The sequence below is a fragment of the Schistocerca gregaria genome, chromosome 5, assembly GCF_023897955.1.
Source record: "Schistocerca gregaria isolate iqSchGreg1 chromosome 5, iqSchGreg1.2, whole genome shotgun sequence".
Classification (NCBI taxonomy): Eukaryota; Metazoa; Arthropoda; class Insecta; order Orthoptera; family Acrididae; genus Schistocerca; species Schistocerca gregaria.
In genome coordinates, this window is record NC_064924.1 from 492356449 (window position 1) to 492373806 (window position 17358).

General features: G+C 37.1%; 1 protein-coding gene across 5 annotated transcripts in view; it reads left to right on the forward strand.

The window, feature by feature from the left end:
- Nucleotides 1-13113, forward strand: part of LOC126272719 (zip homologous protein 2-like) — a 136967-nt gene extending 123854 nt beyond the window's left edge. The window contains exons 9-10 of one of the 5 annotated variants that reach the window (XM_049975764.1): nucleotides 8396-8644; nucleotides 12492-13094. In XM_049975764.1, coding sequence (XP_049831721.1) covers nucleotides 8396-8633 — 238 coding nt within the window. In that variant the 3' untranslated portion in view covers nucleotides 8634-8644; nucleotides 12492-13094. Of the gene's footprint in view, nucleotides 1-8395; nucleotides 8645-12491 lie in introns of all 5 variants that reach the window. The other 4 variants (XM_049975760.1, XM_049975761.1, XM_049975762.1 and 1 more) reach the window with 4 other exon arrangements.
- Nucleotides 13114-17358: the final 4245 nt, after the last annotated feature.

The following is a 17358-nucleotide window of genomic DNA, read 5'->3' on the forward strand; positions in this document are numbered from 1 at the left end:
ACTTCTTTACATCCTAGCACAGAGATTTTATTTTTTATTGTATTCTAGAATTTTGCCCTCCTATATGTCAAGCAAGTCGTGTAATACATTTGTAAAATTGAAAATTCTCTACAGGATTTTGCTTTTTTTCCAAAAAATCTTTATCATATAGTGCAATAATAAATATTTTATGTTATGCAATGTAAATTAACAATAAGTAAATATGTAAAACATTTCGTGTCCAGCATGTGTAACATCTTGGTTACAATTCCACAAATGTTGTAACAATTTTGAAGAAAATGTCCACATCAATTGCATTATTCGTCTTATTTTAAACACCAACCGGTTTTTGTCCCCTAGGACATTATCTAGTGGCACATGTGAGGCATCCTGAGAGGGCACAGGAAGGGATCATCCCATGCGCTGTCTCAGGATGCCTGACCTATACCATTACTTAATGACCTTGGGGGTCAAAACTGGTTATGGTTTTCAATAAAATGGGCAGAAGACGTCCTGTGCCCTCTTTGGACACCTGACGCATACTGCTAGATAATGATATTGGATTTATTTAAGTAAAAAGAAAAGTGCAACTGTGCATAATTAATTAGACAGAACATGAAATGAAATCAGCTGGAGAAATGAGTGTATCAATTCTTCTAATAAGAATTTCTCTTGCTACTCTTTGGACAGTAGCTACTTTGGTACGTCCAAGTAGCCCTGAGACTGAAATATTTATTTGTTATTAGTGTATTTGGCCCTTATTATCTGTAACTGTAGCTAATCTCCCTGACAGGATACCTTTCTTTAGGACCAGGTGAATGCTTCTCATCGGACATTACGCCTCTCCATCCCCTTTTCTCATTTACGTTCAAACTGTGGGAGATAATGTACAACTTAATATTATAAAACATGTAGTTTTGTCCATTTGAAATTTCAAGTATTAGTGCAGAAGTGATATACACGTTAAACAAAGAGAAATTACATCACAATAGCCAATCTCCACAACAAAATTAACTTAGAAAGATATTATTAATAATTATTATTTTTGTAACATTGTTAGACATAGTTTCTGGTCTATACTTACCTTCAAGAGATAATTGCTCCACTATTGAATTGCTCAGCATCTACACTGACATCATGTCCCAGGATTTTCTCTCTGGCAAAAAAATCTCTTCTTGTTCCTGGCTAGTACAGCTCCCACATCCAAAAAATCTGAAGCAAGCCCTTTGTCTCTCAGCATAATCCAGACCTCGAATGCCTCAGTGTAACACTATTCCAATGCTCTGATTTTCTCAAGTCAAGCCTTGAAATGAGACTCTCTCTCCCACCAGCTGTCGCCTTCCACCACCATTCTAACTTCCTTTAAATCCTTGTCAAACATTCTAATGTATGCATATCATGATGTTGACCAAAAGCCCCACCACTGATAAATCCTACACAATCAAAGGCAGAGCAACTTTTGAAACCACCCATGTTGTTTACTAACATGTATCTGCTGCACAGTGTTTCATAAGTGAATGGTAACCACTAAAATGGCTGAGTGGAGTGATGGTCATAGAAGAACTGCCCACCCTGGGAATACTCGCGACTCAGTTGCTGAACATCCTCTACAGTATGACTCAAGGGACCTAAGTGCCTGCTGTGTCATGTTGGCTATTTGGATCCTCCCACCAGACATCAGTTTCTCAGAAAACCAGATGGGAACTTGTCCTTCAACGTATCCTCACATCCTATCACCTTCTTCATCTTAATCACTATTTATGTACAAATCTCCTTCTCTTTTTGACTGTTTTTATTGTTTTATTATATATTATTTTTGTTTGTCATTTATGTCTTTTTAATTATTTACTTTTTTTCTCATCTATGTTCTTCGCCCTCTTCACCCCCAATCCCCCTGATGGTTCATTTCATGTCTCCTTTTCCTCCTGGTTCTTAATTATACTACTTGTTTCATTTCTTGTCCTGTTAATCCATCTTTACTTACCACTTTTGTCCACATCATCTCTGGACTGAAGAAAGCACAGGGCTTACCATTGTACTATCTTTGACCTCCTACTCTCTCTGACCTTCCTACTCCTACAAGCTACAGACAATACTGCTAGCTTATTTTGCATACTTTCACTTGTTGTACTATAGAATTATCTCCTGCAACAATGTTACTAAAGCCAATAAATATTTATTCTGCAAAGTTGATCAATTAAAAAACTGTATAAAGTAGATAAACACAGAGTCTGTTGAGGTCTCTGAAATTTTTTTCATTTCTCATGTTCACTATCTAACATATTTACTCTGTAATGGTTTTTGTGGCTAACAGTGATTACAAAAGAATCAATTTCAAGTTAGTTGAAATTTACTCCATGAGGGTACTGGGTACAAAAATAATGTTGATTGACTAAAACTGAGACTGAGATTCTGTATTCTATTTCAGACATCCTTAACTACCTGTAAACAGATAGCAAGAGGCTGAAGATTCTTGAACAATAGAAGGAAAGTGGGAAGCATGTTTCATTAGGTACTCCCTGTAGGAATTATCATATCATCTACATTTTTAACAAAAATCCCTGTTGGACACATTGTTGAGTTATAATCCTCATTAAAAATAGGTCTTTAATCTGACTGCAGAGATAGATGATTGTCATTCTTTGACAGTTACCAGAAAACTAATGAAATAGTAAGAAAGAAGTAAGAGATAAACAACAGCTATGTAATTGCTGTCAAACAATCAGCATGGCTTCACGCAATCTAGAGCCACAACCACAGCAGTCTATGAATATTTGTACTTCAATCTAAAAGCTGTATATGAAAATGAAATGGCTACTGGAATATTCCTGGACCTATCCAAAGCATTTGACATTTTAGATCATGTTATTCTAATATGTAAGTTGGAAAGAAAGGGAATTAGAGGTATTCCAAATGAATGGATTAGATCATATCTTACTAGCCGGCAACAAAAATTTGTTCTCAAACGAGACACAATAGCTGATAACATTTCAAGAACAACAACATACACATAAAAAACTACCATCAAATATGGTGTGCCACAAGGATCAATATTAGGTCCTATCCTCTTTGTTATGTATACTGATAACCTGAATGACACTGTCCATGCCAAAGAGAAAACTTCATTTGCGGATGATGCCAGTATTTTGATTACAGGGTCAGACCACAAAGAACTTTAATTAACTACAGATGCATCATTGCGGAGCTAACACACTGGTTTGAAAAAAATAAACTTATAATGAATACTGGAAAATCGATGGCCATGAACTTCCATATATACCCCTATAAACAACAAAGTTGTAAAATTAGTTGATGATGTTAAGTTCCTAGGAATATATCTGCAGAGTGATCTCAAGTGGAATACACACATTAAAGCTCTTACAGCCAAGCTATCATCAATCTGTTACATGCAATGGATACTAAGCACAAGCTGTAATAGAGAAATAGTAATACAGGCATATCACACACATTTCCAGTCAGCAATACGATATGGAATAATATTTTGGGGGAATGCACCCTGTAGTCAATCTGTTTTCAAAACGTAGAAACGAGCTATCAGAATAATCTGCAACATAAAGAGGCAAGGTTTATGTTGTTCTCTTTTTCCTACTCTAAAGATACTGAAACTTCCATGCCTATATCTATTTGAAACAATAGTTTTTGTAAGAGAATATTTAAGAAACTCCAATGGCTATCAGCTGAACAGCTCTGTGCACAATTACACAACAATAAATGGCAATAACATTCATGTCTCATATGCCAGAACATCAGCTTACCAGAAGAGTGTCCTTCATAGAGGCACACAATTGTACAACCATCTTCCTAACAACACCAAGTTGGTAAAGCACGACAGCTTCTTAAAAAAAAGCTGAAGTCATTTCTGGTGGACCACAGTTTCTACTCTGTATTCCAGGGGCAGATGTGGACTCTGATCACAATCTATTGGTTATTACCTGTAGATTAAAACTGAAGAAACTGCAAAAAGGGGGGAATTTAAGGAGATGGGACATGGATAAACTAAAAGAACCAGAGGTTGTACTGAGTTTCAGGGAAAGCACAAGGGAGCAATTGACAGGAATGGGGGAAAGAAATACAGTAGAAGAAGAATGGGTAGCTTTGAGGGATGAAGTAGTGAAGGCCGCAGAGGATCAAGTAGGTAAAAAGACGAGGGCTAGTAGAAATTCTTGGGCAACAGAAGAAATATTGAATTTAATTGATGAAAGGAGAAAATATAAAAATGCAGTAAATGAAGCAGGCAAAAAGGAATACAGACGTCTCAAAAATGAGATCGACATGAAGTACAAAATGGCTAAGCAGGGATGGCTAGAGGACAAATGTAAGGATGTAGAGGCTTGTCTCACTATGGGTAAGATAGATACTGCCTAGAGGAAAATTAAAGAGACCTTTGGAGATAAGAGAACCACTTGTATGAACATCAAGAGCTCAGATGGAAACCCAGTTCTAAGCAAAGAAGGGAAAGCAGAAAGGTGGAAGTAGTATATAGAGGGTCTATACAAGGGCAATGTACTTGAGGACAATATTATGGAAATGGAAGAGGATGTAGATGAAGATGAGATGGGAGATACAATACTGCGTGTAGAGTTTGACAGAGCACTGAAAGACCTGAGTCGAAACAAGGCCCCCGGAGTAGACAACATTCCATTGGAACCACTGACGGACTTGGGAGAGCCAGTCCTGACAAAACTCTACCATCTGGTGAGCAAGATGTATGAGACAGGCGAAATACCCTCAGACTTCAAGAAGAATATAATAATTTCAATCCCAAAGAAAGCAGGTGTTGACAGATATGAAAATTACCTAACTATCAGTTTAATAAATCACAGCTGCAAAATACTAACGTGAATTCTTTATAGGCGAATGGAAAAACTGGTAGAAGCCGACCTCGGGGAAGATCAGTTTGGATTCCGTAGAAATGTTGGAACACGTGAGGCAATAGCGACTTACCACTTATCTTAGAAGAAAGATTAAGGAAAGGCAAACCTACGTTTGTAGCATTTGTAGACTTATAGAAAGATTTTGACAATGTTGACTGGAATAACTCTCTTTCAAATTCTAAGGGTGGCAGGGGTAAAATACAGAGAGCGAAAGGCTATTTACAATTTGTACAGAAACCAGATGGCAGTTATAAGAGTCGAGGGGCATGAAAGGGAAGCAGTGGTTGGGAAGGGAGTGAGACAGGGTTGTAGTCTCTCCCAGATGTTATTCAATCTGTATATTCAGCAAGCAAAAAGGAAACAAAAGAAAAATTTAGAGTAGGTATTAAAATCCATGGAGAAGAAATAAAAACTTTGAGGTTCGCCGATGACATTGTAATTCTGTCAGAGACAGCAAAGGACTTGGAATAGCAGTTGAACAGAATGGATAGTGTCTTGAAAGAAGGATATAAGATGAACATTAACAAAATCAAAATGAGGATAATGGAATATAGTCGAATTAAGTCGGGTGATGCTGAGGGAATTAGATTAGGAAATGAGACACTTAAAGTAGTAAAGGAGTTTTGCTATTTGGGGAGCAAAATAACTGATGATGGTCGAAGTAGAGAGGATATAAAATGTAGACTGGCAATGGCAAGGAAAGTGTTTCTGAAGAAGAGAAATTTGTTAACATCGAGTATAGATTTAAGTGTCAGGAAGTCATTTCTGAAAGTATTTGTATGGAGTGTAGCCATGTACGGAAGTGAAACATGGGCAATAAATAGTTTGGACAAGAAGAGAATAGAAGCTTTTGAAATGTGGTGCTACAGAAGAATGCTGAAGATTAGATGGGTAGATCACATAACTAATGAGGAAGTATTGAATAGGATTGGGGAGAAGATAAGTTTGTGGCACAATTTGACCAGAAGCAGGGATCGGTTGGTAGGACATGTTCTGAGGTATCAAGGGATCTCCAGTTTAGTATTGGAGAGCAGCGTAGAGGGTAATAATCATAGAGGGAGATCAAGAGATGAATACACTAAGCAGATTCAGAAGGATGTAGGTTGCAGTAGGTACTGGTAGATGAAAAAGCTTGCACAGGATAGAGTAGCATGGAGAGTTGCATCAAACTAGTCTCAGGACTGAAGACCGCAACAACAACAACAAATTAAAAAACAGTTTATGGCAATGATTTGTATATTAAAGTGTAATAGTTGTACATGTAACATTGTATTAATGTAGATATTTGTAGTCCACAGCACTGTATTTATCTATGTGTGTGTGTGTGTGTGTGTGTGTGTGTGTGTGTGTGTGTGTGTGTGCTGTATCATTTATTGATCTGTCCTATAAATATATGAGAAAGTATCATCATTTTTCAGTCTTGAAGATTTCTTTTCAGTATTTATAAGTAAAAACTGAGTATAACACTTTAATTTTTGTTACTATTTACTATAACAATATTTTCCAACAAATACTTTGTTCTGTTAATGCACACCTTGTTTCATTAGAAATGCCTAAAGGGTTTTTCCACATGATATGTTTTACAGAATAGACTTCTTTTCTTATTGATCATTCAATTTAGTATCTACCTTGTCTCTTATTTGTTTTTTAATCTCCTTTATTACATGTTTAATTATTATCTTGGTTTCTCACCTCAAAACACTCAAATAAAAGTATTTTCTGTTTCCATTGATGTTGTTAAATTTAATTACCATTTATTTACTTTTCTTGATCCTCCATAATTTATGGGCTGCTGTATGGCGAAATATCATCGTACCCTCAAACAGTACACCATTCACATTTTGTATTTTGCATTGTACTCAACACTGATTACGTGTACTAGTAGGTAATTAGATGATATCATCTAGAGCAGGAAACATATTACTGAAAAATTTGTAGTTAAAATGCTCAGTTCAAGGTGTCCATTTTTGATATTCAGTTTAAAACATTATCTTCATTCACCGCAGGAAGTATTTAGGTGAATCTCTTGGAGTTCTGTTGCATTTCTACAACTTAATAAATGATTTTCCCATAAGAATTACTGTTTCTCACTGTCAATGATTTATTTGTAATTTTGTAACTTTACATTTACAAACAGTAATTATAACTGTCACAAAATGTGCAAAAACTTGACAGAAACTGAATTGAAAACTGTACTGCCCTGAGTAGAAACTATTGTGGTTCTTTAAATAATATTACTGTAATGAACGTAGGTGTTGTTAACATTTACATGATATTTTAATTACAATGGAAAGAGAACTAAACAAGCAATTTCACACAAGACATCAAGCTCAACAGAGAACAAAGACATATTTTAAACAAGATTTGAAAGATCTTTGAGTATAGAATATTGCAGTATGAGTGCCTATAATAGTTAATATCACATATACATTTTGGTGTTGAAGTACATAATTATTTTGATCACTGTCAATTACAGAGACTTTGATACTAAAGTTATATTATGTGGTACTGCCAACTTTAACTAATCTCTATTAAAGATTATTATTTACTGAACAGTTTCAGTAATGAGCCACAACATTACAACTTATTTTTCTAGATTTTCTCTCCATTAGTTGTAGAAAACTGTATTATACAAGTGAACCATCATCTTTCTGGATTAGAAATTATTGTTTCAACAAAATGGAAAACTGCCTAAATGAAATTCCAAACTACTGTAATTTTGTGAATGAAATAATATAACTAACTTTTCATTTACAGAACATTTAATTATTCCAAATAGTGTTAGATAAAGAATAATAACTGTAGAAGGAATAAATACATTTGTAATTACAGGGTGCAACTTAATTAATGGTGTAAATGTAAACAGCTGAAATTACCTGACAATAGAAGCAAAAAGTCTCACTAAATGTGGGCTCTAAAATGCATATCTTAAGAGCCATATGCACTTCTTCATCTTTTACTATAATCTCTGTGCTCTTCAGAATCTGAGTGGTAGCAGTGTGAACAATATGGACTGAGACAAGATAAAATTGTCCAGTAAATATGTGCTCTAAACCCCATACCTTACGAGTTACTGTGAAACACATCTCTTGTACTGAAAAACTGCTCATAGTTGTAGAGCCCAAGTTTACTGGACATTTTGTTCTTGTTTTGGTCCATGTTACCTCCTCCCAAAATATTGAAAGCAAAGGGCTTGCTAGAGAAAATATTTGTTTCAATGTATTGAAAATGAATAAATGCTCATAGCTCTTCATGTATGCATTTTAAAGCATGTAATTACTAAGACATTTTTGTTCAAGTATTGTATAATTCACCCTGCATAAGTTTATGCAATAAAGGATATAACATATCAAGTATTACACTAAATACCTTGTACTGTGATGATAAGTAATGAGATGTATTGTATATTACTATATGTGAGTCTTTGGCTGTTACATTACAATGGGAAGGAGAGTACTTAACTACTTTTCAACAACTAATGTCAGAATCTTTTCATTTTATGATGCAAAAATTTGTTATAGGATGGATCACATGACAGAAATGACATTGAATCAGAACACCTTGCTGAATGCCTTAAATAATCCAAAAAGAATATCTCCTCTACAAACTAGAGTATCTCCACAGCAAACAAGAATATCTCCACATCAGACTATGAGAATATCACCTTTGCAAAGTCTCAATGCCAAAGGAAGCCAGTCAAGTATTTATTCAAGCCAAAATGTTTCACAGAGATCACACAGGGGAAGCAATTGCTCATAGACATGATCAAGGTACTGTATTGTAGTTTTCTTAATTGCATCAATTTCTTTTATTAGGGAAGAGGTATTGATGTTTACAATACTCAAGACATGGATTTAGTATCACTGTATCCTGATATATTTTTGTACATTATTGAAGCTGATGTTCTGGCCGTCATTGTGAGGACTAGTTTGGTGGAGCCCTCCATGCTACTCTGTTCTGTGTGATCCTCTTTATCTCTGAATATCCAGTGCAACCTACATCTTTCTGAATCTGCTTACTGTATTCATCTCTTCGTCTTCATCTATGTGTGTGTGTGTGTGTGTGTGTGTGTGTGTGTGTCGCAGCACTTTCATCCAAGGCTAAAGTGGTAATTCCTTTATGCCTCAGAATGAGTCCTATTAACTGACCCCTTCAGCGGTCTTGTCACCCCAAGACAAGACTCTTCAGTACATACTCATTATTTACGTGATGGATCCATCTAATCTTCATCATTCTTCTGCAGCACCATATTTTGAAACCTTCTATTCTCTTCTTATCTAAACTTTTTATTGCCCATGTTTCACTTCCATACATGGCTATACTCCAGACAAGTACCCCCAGAAAAGACTCTAACACTTAAATCTATATTCACTGTTAACAAATTTCTCTTCTTCAGAAATGATTTTCTTGCTATTGCCAGTCTACATTTTATACCCTCTCTACTTCAGCCATCATCAATTATTTTGCCACCCAAATAACAAACTCATTTACTACCATCTCATTCCCAATCTGATTCTTTTACTGTTACCTGATTTAATTTGACTACATTCCATTAGCCTCGTTTTGCTTTTGTTAATGTTCATCTTATATTCTCCTTTATTTATACTGTATGTTGAAGTAATTCATGCTCACTGACAAATCTGATTCCTTTCATGCTCTTAGTGAGTGAAACAAAAACAGTTACATTACTTGTTTTGAAAGTGGTCCCATTATATGATCATTCTGTGTTACTTTGTGTGACATATTCTCCTTATTATCCATCCATTTTTCCAACAGAATGTATGTGGTAGCAGTAAGTCTAGAATTCTTACACCAAAAGTCAGGTACTGTAAGTGTTGTTCTCCCTTGGTGTCACCAAGATGTTAAACACTAGAAAATTAGAAAATTATGTCATACTTTTTACTATTATTTAACTAAAAATTTACTCGCCATTTATGCAACAGAAAATCTGCTTTTACCTTAATCTATCATATGACGAAACAAATACTTCATTTGTACATGTTTACTCACTACACACATTCAGATTCTGGTGGAAATATCATCACTTATTATGTAAAATATCACAGTTATGTTTTTGCTTTAAATTATTTTTTCCACACTTTTTGTATGTTTTTTTTTTAACTTTCCACCAGACAGTCACAACAGGAAATGTTGCTCTTTTCTGTCAAATATCATCAACCTCATAGTACAATAAATGAAAATGATAGTTGTTACTCACTACATAGCAGAGATGCTGAATCACAGAGAGGCACAACAAAAAGTTAATCTCTTGCCAACAAGGCCTTTGTCAAAAATAGGGAACACACACACACACACACACACACACACACACACACACACACACACACACACACACACACACACACAACACACATGCACACACACACGCAAATGCAACTCACACATGCATGACCACAGTCTCTGGTAGTTAGAGTCTGTCTCTTAGTACAAATATTCTGCATCAGTGAGAAAAGTGCCATGTTCAGTATTGTGGCCTTGCAACTGGATGATGTTCTCTCATACGAAAGCTCTACAGTTCTGATAGCACTGTATGATTTTATGTTTATCGCATCTTGTGTTCCAGTCACATTCAACAGTTTTTCTGTTACTTGAGTTCCAAAACTGTGGTTATTTACAAGGGAGATCTTCTTATGCATAATCCTAATGTAGTGATAACTGATCTCAGATCTAATTAGTGTACGTATCTTTATGTTATTGGCAACGAGTGTTATTTTCTCCAAATTTCCTTCAAACACACTTTTCAAACCTAGATAATCTCTAACATTCAATATTTTACAAATGCTTTTACTACAAATTTATTAATAATTTATTAAACAATAGAAAAGTCAGGATGGAACATTACAATTTTATGAAGACATTACCTCCAAACAAATACAGGGTATGGCTATGGGCAGCATCCTATGCCAACCTATTCGTGGGTATCTAGAGGAATACTTCGTAAACAGCTATAATCCTAAAACCCTTACCTGGTTTAGATACATTGATGGTATCTTTGTGATCTGGACTCAGGTGAGGACATCCTACACATTTTCCTCCAAAACCTCAGTCGCTTCACCTGGTCCTACTCAATGCAACAAACCAACTTCCTATATGCTGACCTCCATCTCAAAGATGCCTATATCACTACCGCTGTCATATCAAACCTACTAAACACCAGCAATAACTCCACTTCAACAGCTGCTACCCGTTTCATACCAAGAAGTCCCTTCCATACAGCCTAGCAACCTGTGGTCATCGCATCTGCAGTGACGAGTGGTCCCTCTCGAAATATACCATGGGTCTCACTGAGGCCTTTACAGACCATAATTATCCTTCAAACCTAATAGAAAAACAAATCTCCAATTCCTTATCTTTCCAGTCACCCACCACCTCCCAGAGTCTCACCGAGGACTGGAGCAACTGAATTACATTCTCCGCCAGGGTTTCAACTACCTCTCATCGTCCCCTGAAATGAAAAATGTCCTGCACACTATCCTTCCTATCCCTCCCACTGTCCACCAAACCTAAACAATATGCTTGTCCATCCCTACACAGTATCTGCTTCCAAACCCTTACCTCATGGCCCGTATCCCTGTAATAGACCTAGATGCGAGACCTGTCTCATATATCCTCCCACCACCATCTACGCCACTCCGGTCACAAACATTATCTATCCCATCAAAGGGAAGGCTACCTGTGACACCAGTTATGTGATCTACAAGCTAAGCTGCAACTACTGTGCTGCATTCTATGTGGGCATGACAACCAACAAGCTGTCTGTCCACATGAAAGGCCACAGACAAATTGTGGCCAAGAAAGAACTCGACCACCCTGTTGCTGAGCATGCCGCCCAACATGACATCCTTTATTTCAATGACTGCTTCACAGCCTGTACCATCTGGATCCAACACCAGCTTTTCTGAATTACACAGGTGGGAACACTTACTGCAATATATCCTATGTTCCCGTAACCTTCCTGGTCTCAACCTTCATTAGTCAATGTCCTCACCCGTCAGCCCCTTCCTTGCTCCCATTCCAGCACTACACAGTCCTCTAATACAGTAAAGCACTTTTTACTTCTCTCCTTCTCTGTTACCCCACCTCTCCCCCCACTCTCCATCTTATCTGCCAAATGCACCTAGCTGCTCTACCCCCTCTCCACCTCATCCCTGCACACTCCCCAGCAGCACATCACTGTCCGTCGTCCCTACACTGCTTTCCCACCCCCTCCCCACCCAAGCCTCCTCCTTACACCCACCCAGTTGCCTCTGATCATGCACTGCTGCTGCTGCTGCTGCTGCTTATAGTGTGGCTTCAGCTGCCACAGACTGTAGTCATGTGTGTGAGAGTTGCACTTCTGTGTGTGTGTGTGTGTGTGTGTGTGTGTGTGTGTGGGGGTGTGTGTGTGTGTGTGTGTGTGTGTGTGTGTGTGTGTGTGTGTGTGTGTGTGTGTGTGTTCGTGTTGTCTATTTTTGACAAAGGCATTGTTAGCTGAAAGCTTATTTTTTGACAGTCTTTTTGTCGGCCTATCTGTGTTTCAGCATCTCCTTAATAATTTGTTATTACTTTGTAAATATTTGCCATTCTTTGTAGAAAATTTTATTAGTAATCCTGCAGTTACAGGGTTCCTAATGTTGTGATTATGATGAGCCAACTTCGTATGAATGGTGTGCGGCTTCTGAAGCATCTGGGCTAGTTACAAGAAGTTTGGTGACACAAGCTAATTTCCATTCCAATAAATGCAACAATTCTCATTTTATTTCAAAGACAACCACATCAGTTCTAATGGTACATTTGGGCACTTGACATACACATTGTGAACTGTCCAATGTGATGTGTAGCATAATATATGTGCAATGACACATTGTAAGCAAAAGATAACAGAACATGTGTTTTATGAGAAGCATTGTTCTCCAAAATTCATTTGTCTTCCTTTTGTAATGGGAATTCTGCAATGGCTTCCATATAGGTTAGTGTAATAATAGCCAATGAATAAAATTCAAGTAATATATTTGAGTGTTTCTTTAGCTCTCATAGGACTTCTTTTCCAAAAACCAAAATGAGAATTTAAAAATATGTTAACTTTGAATGAAGTTTTGTATTATGGTATGTAAGTGAAGTAACAGATACAGAACAAATCTTTACAGACTACTGTTTTATACAAGAAATTGCCTCATTATGTATTAAATGGTTAAAATGTTAAATATATTGGCTGAAGAGCCACCAAATGATATCTAGACTATTGGTATTTAATTTATTTTAGGTGCTGTCTTTGATGGCAGCAGGGCTGATATGTGCCTTCTCATATTTTTTGTCACCTACAGTGACACTTTATCCACAGCTGTGATTTCATGGTTAAATTAGTAAAAATTCAAGGGACAGCATATATTTTAATCCAGGGAAAAGCAAATGAAAGATACAAATGTATCAAATTGCAAAACATCACCCACGTCTGAGTAGGGTACCTGCAGTGGGAACACCCATGATGACAGGCTGTTCACACAAGCTTCCATAATGGGAAAATCTATGGCAATCCATTGGTGGATTTGTTTTATTCAACTTTCGCTATAAAAGTGAACTGTTATTGCTACTGCTGCTTACTAGGACCATTTTGGACTTGTGGTATAATGCTTTGGGCTGATGAGTGCGTGGCTTCTACCACCACAAGAGTTAAGTGGAACTTTGCTTAATATTATTATTTCAATGTGTGTCCATAATCAAGTAGTAGTGCTTGCACTTATATCAATTTTAGTCAGGTATTGTTGCATATTTGTTTCTGTAAGGTTCTATAGTTTACATCAATTTCCATCAAGAACTGATATTATCTAGTTTCATGAATTACTGGACCATTTTAATCTGCTGTAGCAGAAGTTTATTTGTGTTCAATAAATATTGTCGCCCCTAAAATGAAAGTTACAGTATTGGTGACAAGATAGCTGTGTGTTTGGATTTTCCAAGCTCTATCGTGGAGGAAAAATTGGTTTAGCTTTCACAGCAGCATCTTAGGCAGCATCAGGAATCATAAAGAAATTAACTAGTTATATACTGCAGCAGTCCCAGGTGCTGCCAGTTATCCCAGCATTTCAGCCATTCAACGAGCTCAAGAAGGTTGGTAAGTACATCAAAAACACCTCCTGCCACACTTTGTGACAAATGATATCAAATTTCCAGATCATCAATAGCATTTTTGTTGTCTACAAATCCACAGCTACATTCTTTGGTTCAAAGTTGGCCCTACTGTCTGATCATCTGTGTTACTGTTGTCTGACATATTCTCTTTATTATCCAACCATTTTTCCAACAAAATGCGTGTGGTAGAAGTTACTCCTGAATTCTTACAATACCACAAGTTAGTTGCCATATAAGTCACATATTTTGCATTGCAGATTCGAAGGGCTTCAGTAGAAAATATAAATTCACACTTTTCTGTGGTAAATCACATGCAGAAAATTTGATATACGATGTAGTAAGTACTTTAGCTCCAGGTAAGGAGATCTGCACACAAGCCTTAAGACAGTCTGACCCGTTCTTGGCTGAGGTACTACGAATTGTGCATGCATTTGAGATATTGCATTCTGCATGACAAACATTTTCAGCACACACTGACATTTCACATGTGACCCATAGTCATAGTCATACACTGCAGTGGCTTCTATAACAGTCTCTCATGTGGTAAAGAAGTTCATTACAGTGGTGACCACCCACTTGGATATCTGCAACCCTAGATCAGCATCAGGCAACATTTGTGTTGATACACTTTGTTCCCAACTCGCCCAGACTGTTTTTCCTTGCATCCCAGATGGAAATGACTACATAACGAGGATAAGTGTTTATACAGATGTCACATCACGGAAGTAAAATTTTGTTACATTCAACAGTCCATGACATTCCAGTGACTTTTATTTTTTATTTTGGCACATCAGTTTCAGTCATTAACCAGTCTATATACTTTAGTGCTGGTGATCCTTCCTCAGCAATGTTCAGTCAAAGTTTGAGCATAAGTCACCATGAGGTGCCACTTTTATGTCATGTATACCTGATGGTCACTTCGAATCAGTGTCTCAAATGTTGTCATTTTTGCATGCTGGATCCACTGATCAAGAAAAGTTTTAGCCTCCACATTCCACATTTGGATTTTCATTACATCATAAAGGCACTCCATTGGCTTGTCGATATCAGAGATCTGCACAGAGCGTTTATGCTCGGCCAAATTACTCAGTGAGTGTAGTTCCACGAAAGTCTAACTGATGTCAGTACAGCCACTTTGAACGTGGCGAGCAACTGCACTCTAATTCCTCCCCACTCATTCGAGCATCCCACCCTCGAAAGCCCCAACTGTCTACTCTAGTTACTCAAGTGCCGAACATTCGCCCGTTTCCGGGTCATGACACGTGAATGATAGATGAAGGAGAGTGTGAAAGTGAAACTTGATGCGAAATAATATATCCCAATGCGAAAGGCGCTGTTTGTAGCTGTGTTTGAGAGAGGTTTGCTTTAATGGCTAATAAGGATGGGAATCAGTTATGTTTACTGTGGCAGGTGCTCTGCTCTCCTGTCTTACAGGCCCGCCACCAAATGAAGACACATATCTGAAGAACATGGAAAAGAGTAAGTCCGGAACCGAGTTTCACCGAAAGATACGGCAAGTAAAATGTGTCTACTAATGTGAGCCAGATATCTTCGTCCTTTACACTGATATCAGGTGATGGATGAAGCATTGAAAGACAAGCCAATGAAATACGAGCTCTATGGTCCCCAACACTGTACAGGCCATAGGCGTGAATGCATTATGCATGCAGTACACACGTTTTGAACACAGTCGCGAAACGACGCGATCATTTGAAACCTGAGGTTGTAGTGGTTTATTCCGTGATTTATTTTCCCAAAGAAACTGTCCATTACAAATTGGTGACGTAAATTAGATACAAACATCTAGACACAAGAGAGCATGTGGTACAGCTGACTTGTTTAAATGCTATAGTTTGTAGTCAGGCAGTACGATGAAACCGTGGAAATTTTCTGCCGAGAAGGGCATCTCCAAAAAGTGTTCTGGTTACGACAATAACATTTTTAGATCTATTCAAATAAGCAACAGAAGGCGAGAAGTGTCTTACAATTCAATCTGTTATAGGTGCATAAAGTAAAAAGTCATTGTAAAGCAGGGCCCGAAGACACAGAGGTACGTTTAAATTACGACAGACCTAGTCTTCTTGTTTAATACAAGCTGTGTGTCAAACAAATGAAAACTGTACTTACAGCAGAGCATCGATTATCCGAACGTCGGTCAACCCAACGACCGCGTACGGCTTAACCGAACTGTACTTGTCTGTAAGATCACTTGAGTCAATGCTAACGGCGTAAAGTAAACTTCCGATATAAAATGCCCAAATGTAAATTTGTGTCCTTCCTATGAGAGGTAAATACGAGATTATTAAAAGGTTAGAGGTAATTATATAATAAGTACAAGGTTGGTAAGTCGGCAATTACGGATATATTAAAAAAACGACAGAAGAACAGCATCACAAATTTTATATCTGGGCTTCATTCTGTGGTTGGATCGGCAAGTCGTAAAATTATGAAGCTCACCATGACACGGATCTAGATGATGCTGTTGCCGTTACACAAAAAGACCACAAGGAGAACCCATCTCTGGTCCCATTCTGCGTGAAAACAGAAATCAATTTAATGAAAACCTTGAAGGGCCATCGAATAGATCATGAATACAACGTTTCGTAATGATGTGGAACGTGTCACTTTAACATAAGTTTTCTTTACACAAATTCTTTTTTTTTTTTTAGTACTTCATATCTAAGAATTCATCTATTGAATAGAAGGAGTTGTCATTCAGAAATTCTTTTAATTTGCTTTTAAATGTTGGTTGGCTATCTGTCAGATTTTTAATACTATTTGGCAAATGACCAAAGATTTTTCTGGCAGCATAATTCACCCCTTTCTGTGCCAAAGTGAGATTTAATCCAGAATAGTGAATATCACCCTTTCTTCTAGTGTTGTAGCTATGCACTTCGATGTTATTTTTGAATTGGGGTGGATTATTAACGACAAATTTCAAAAGTGAATATATGTTTTGTGAAGGTACTGTAAATATCCTGAGTTCCTTAAATAAATATCTGCAATGTGATCTTGGGTGGGCTCCAGCTATTATTCTGATTACGCGCTTTTGTGCAATGAATACTTTCTCCCTTAACAACGAATTGCCCCAAAATATGATGCCATAAGAAAGCAGTGAATGAAAATTGGCATGGTAGGCTGATTTAATGATATGTTTATCACCAAAATTTTCAATAACACTAATAGCATAGGTAGCTGAATTTCTTCCAATTCAATTTCTCATCTATGCACACACCCAGAAATTTTGAGTATTTAACCTTAGAAACAGACTTCCATACATAGTCTTTATTTGTCAATGGCGTTATGCCATTTACTGTACAGAATTGTATAAACTGTATTTCTCATAATTTAGTGA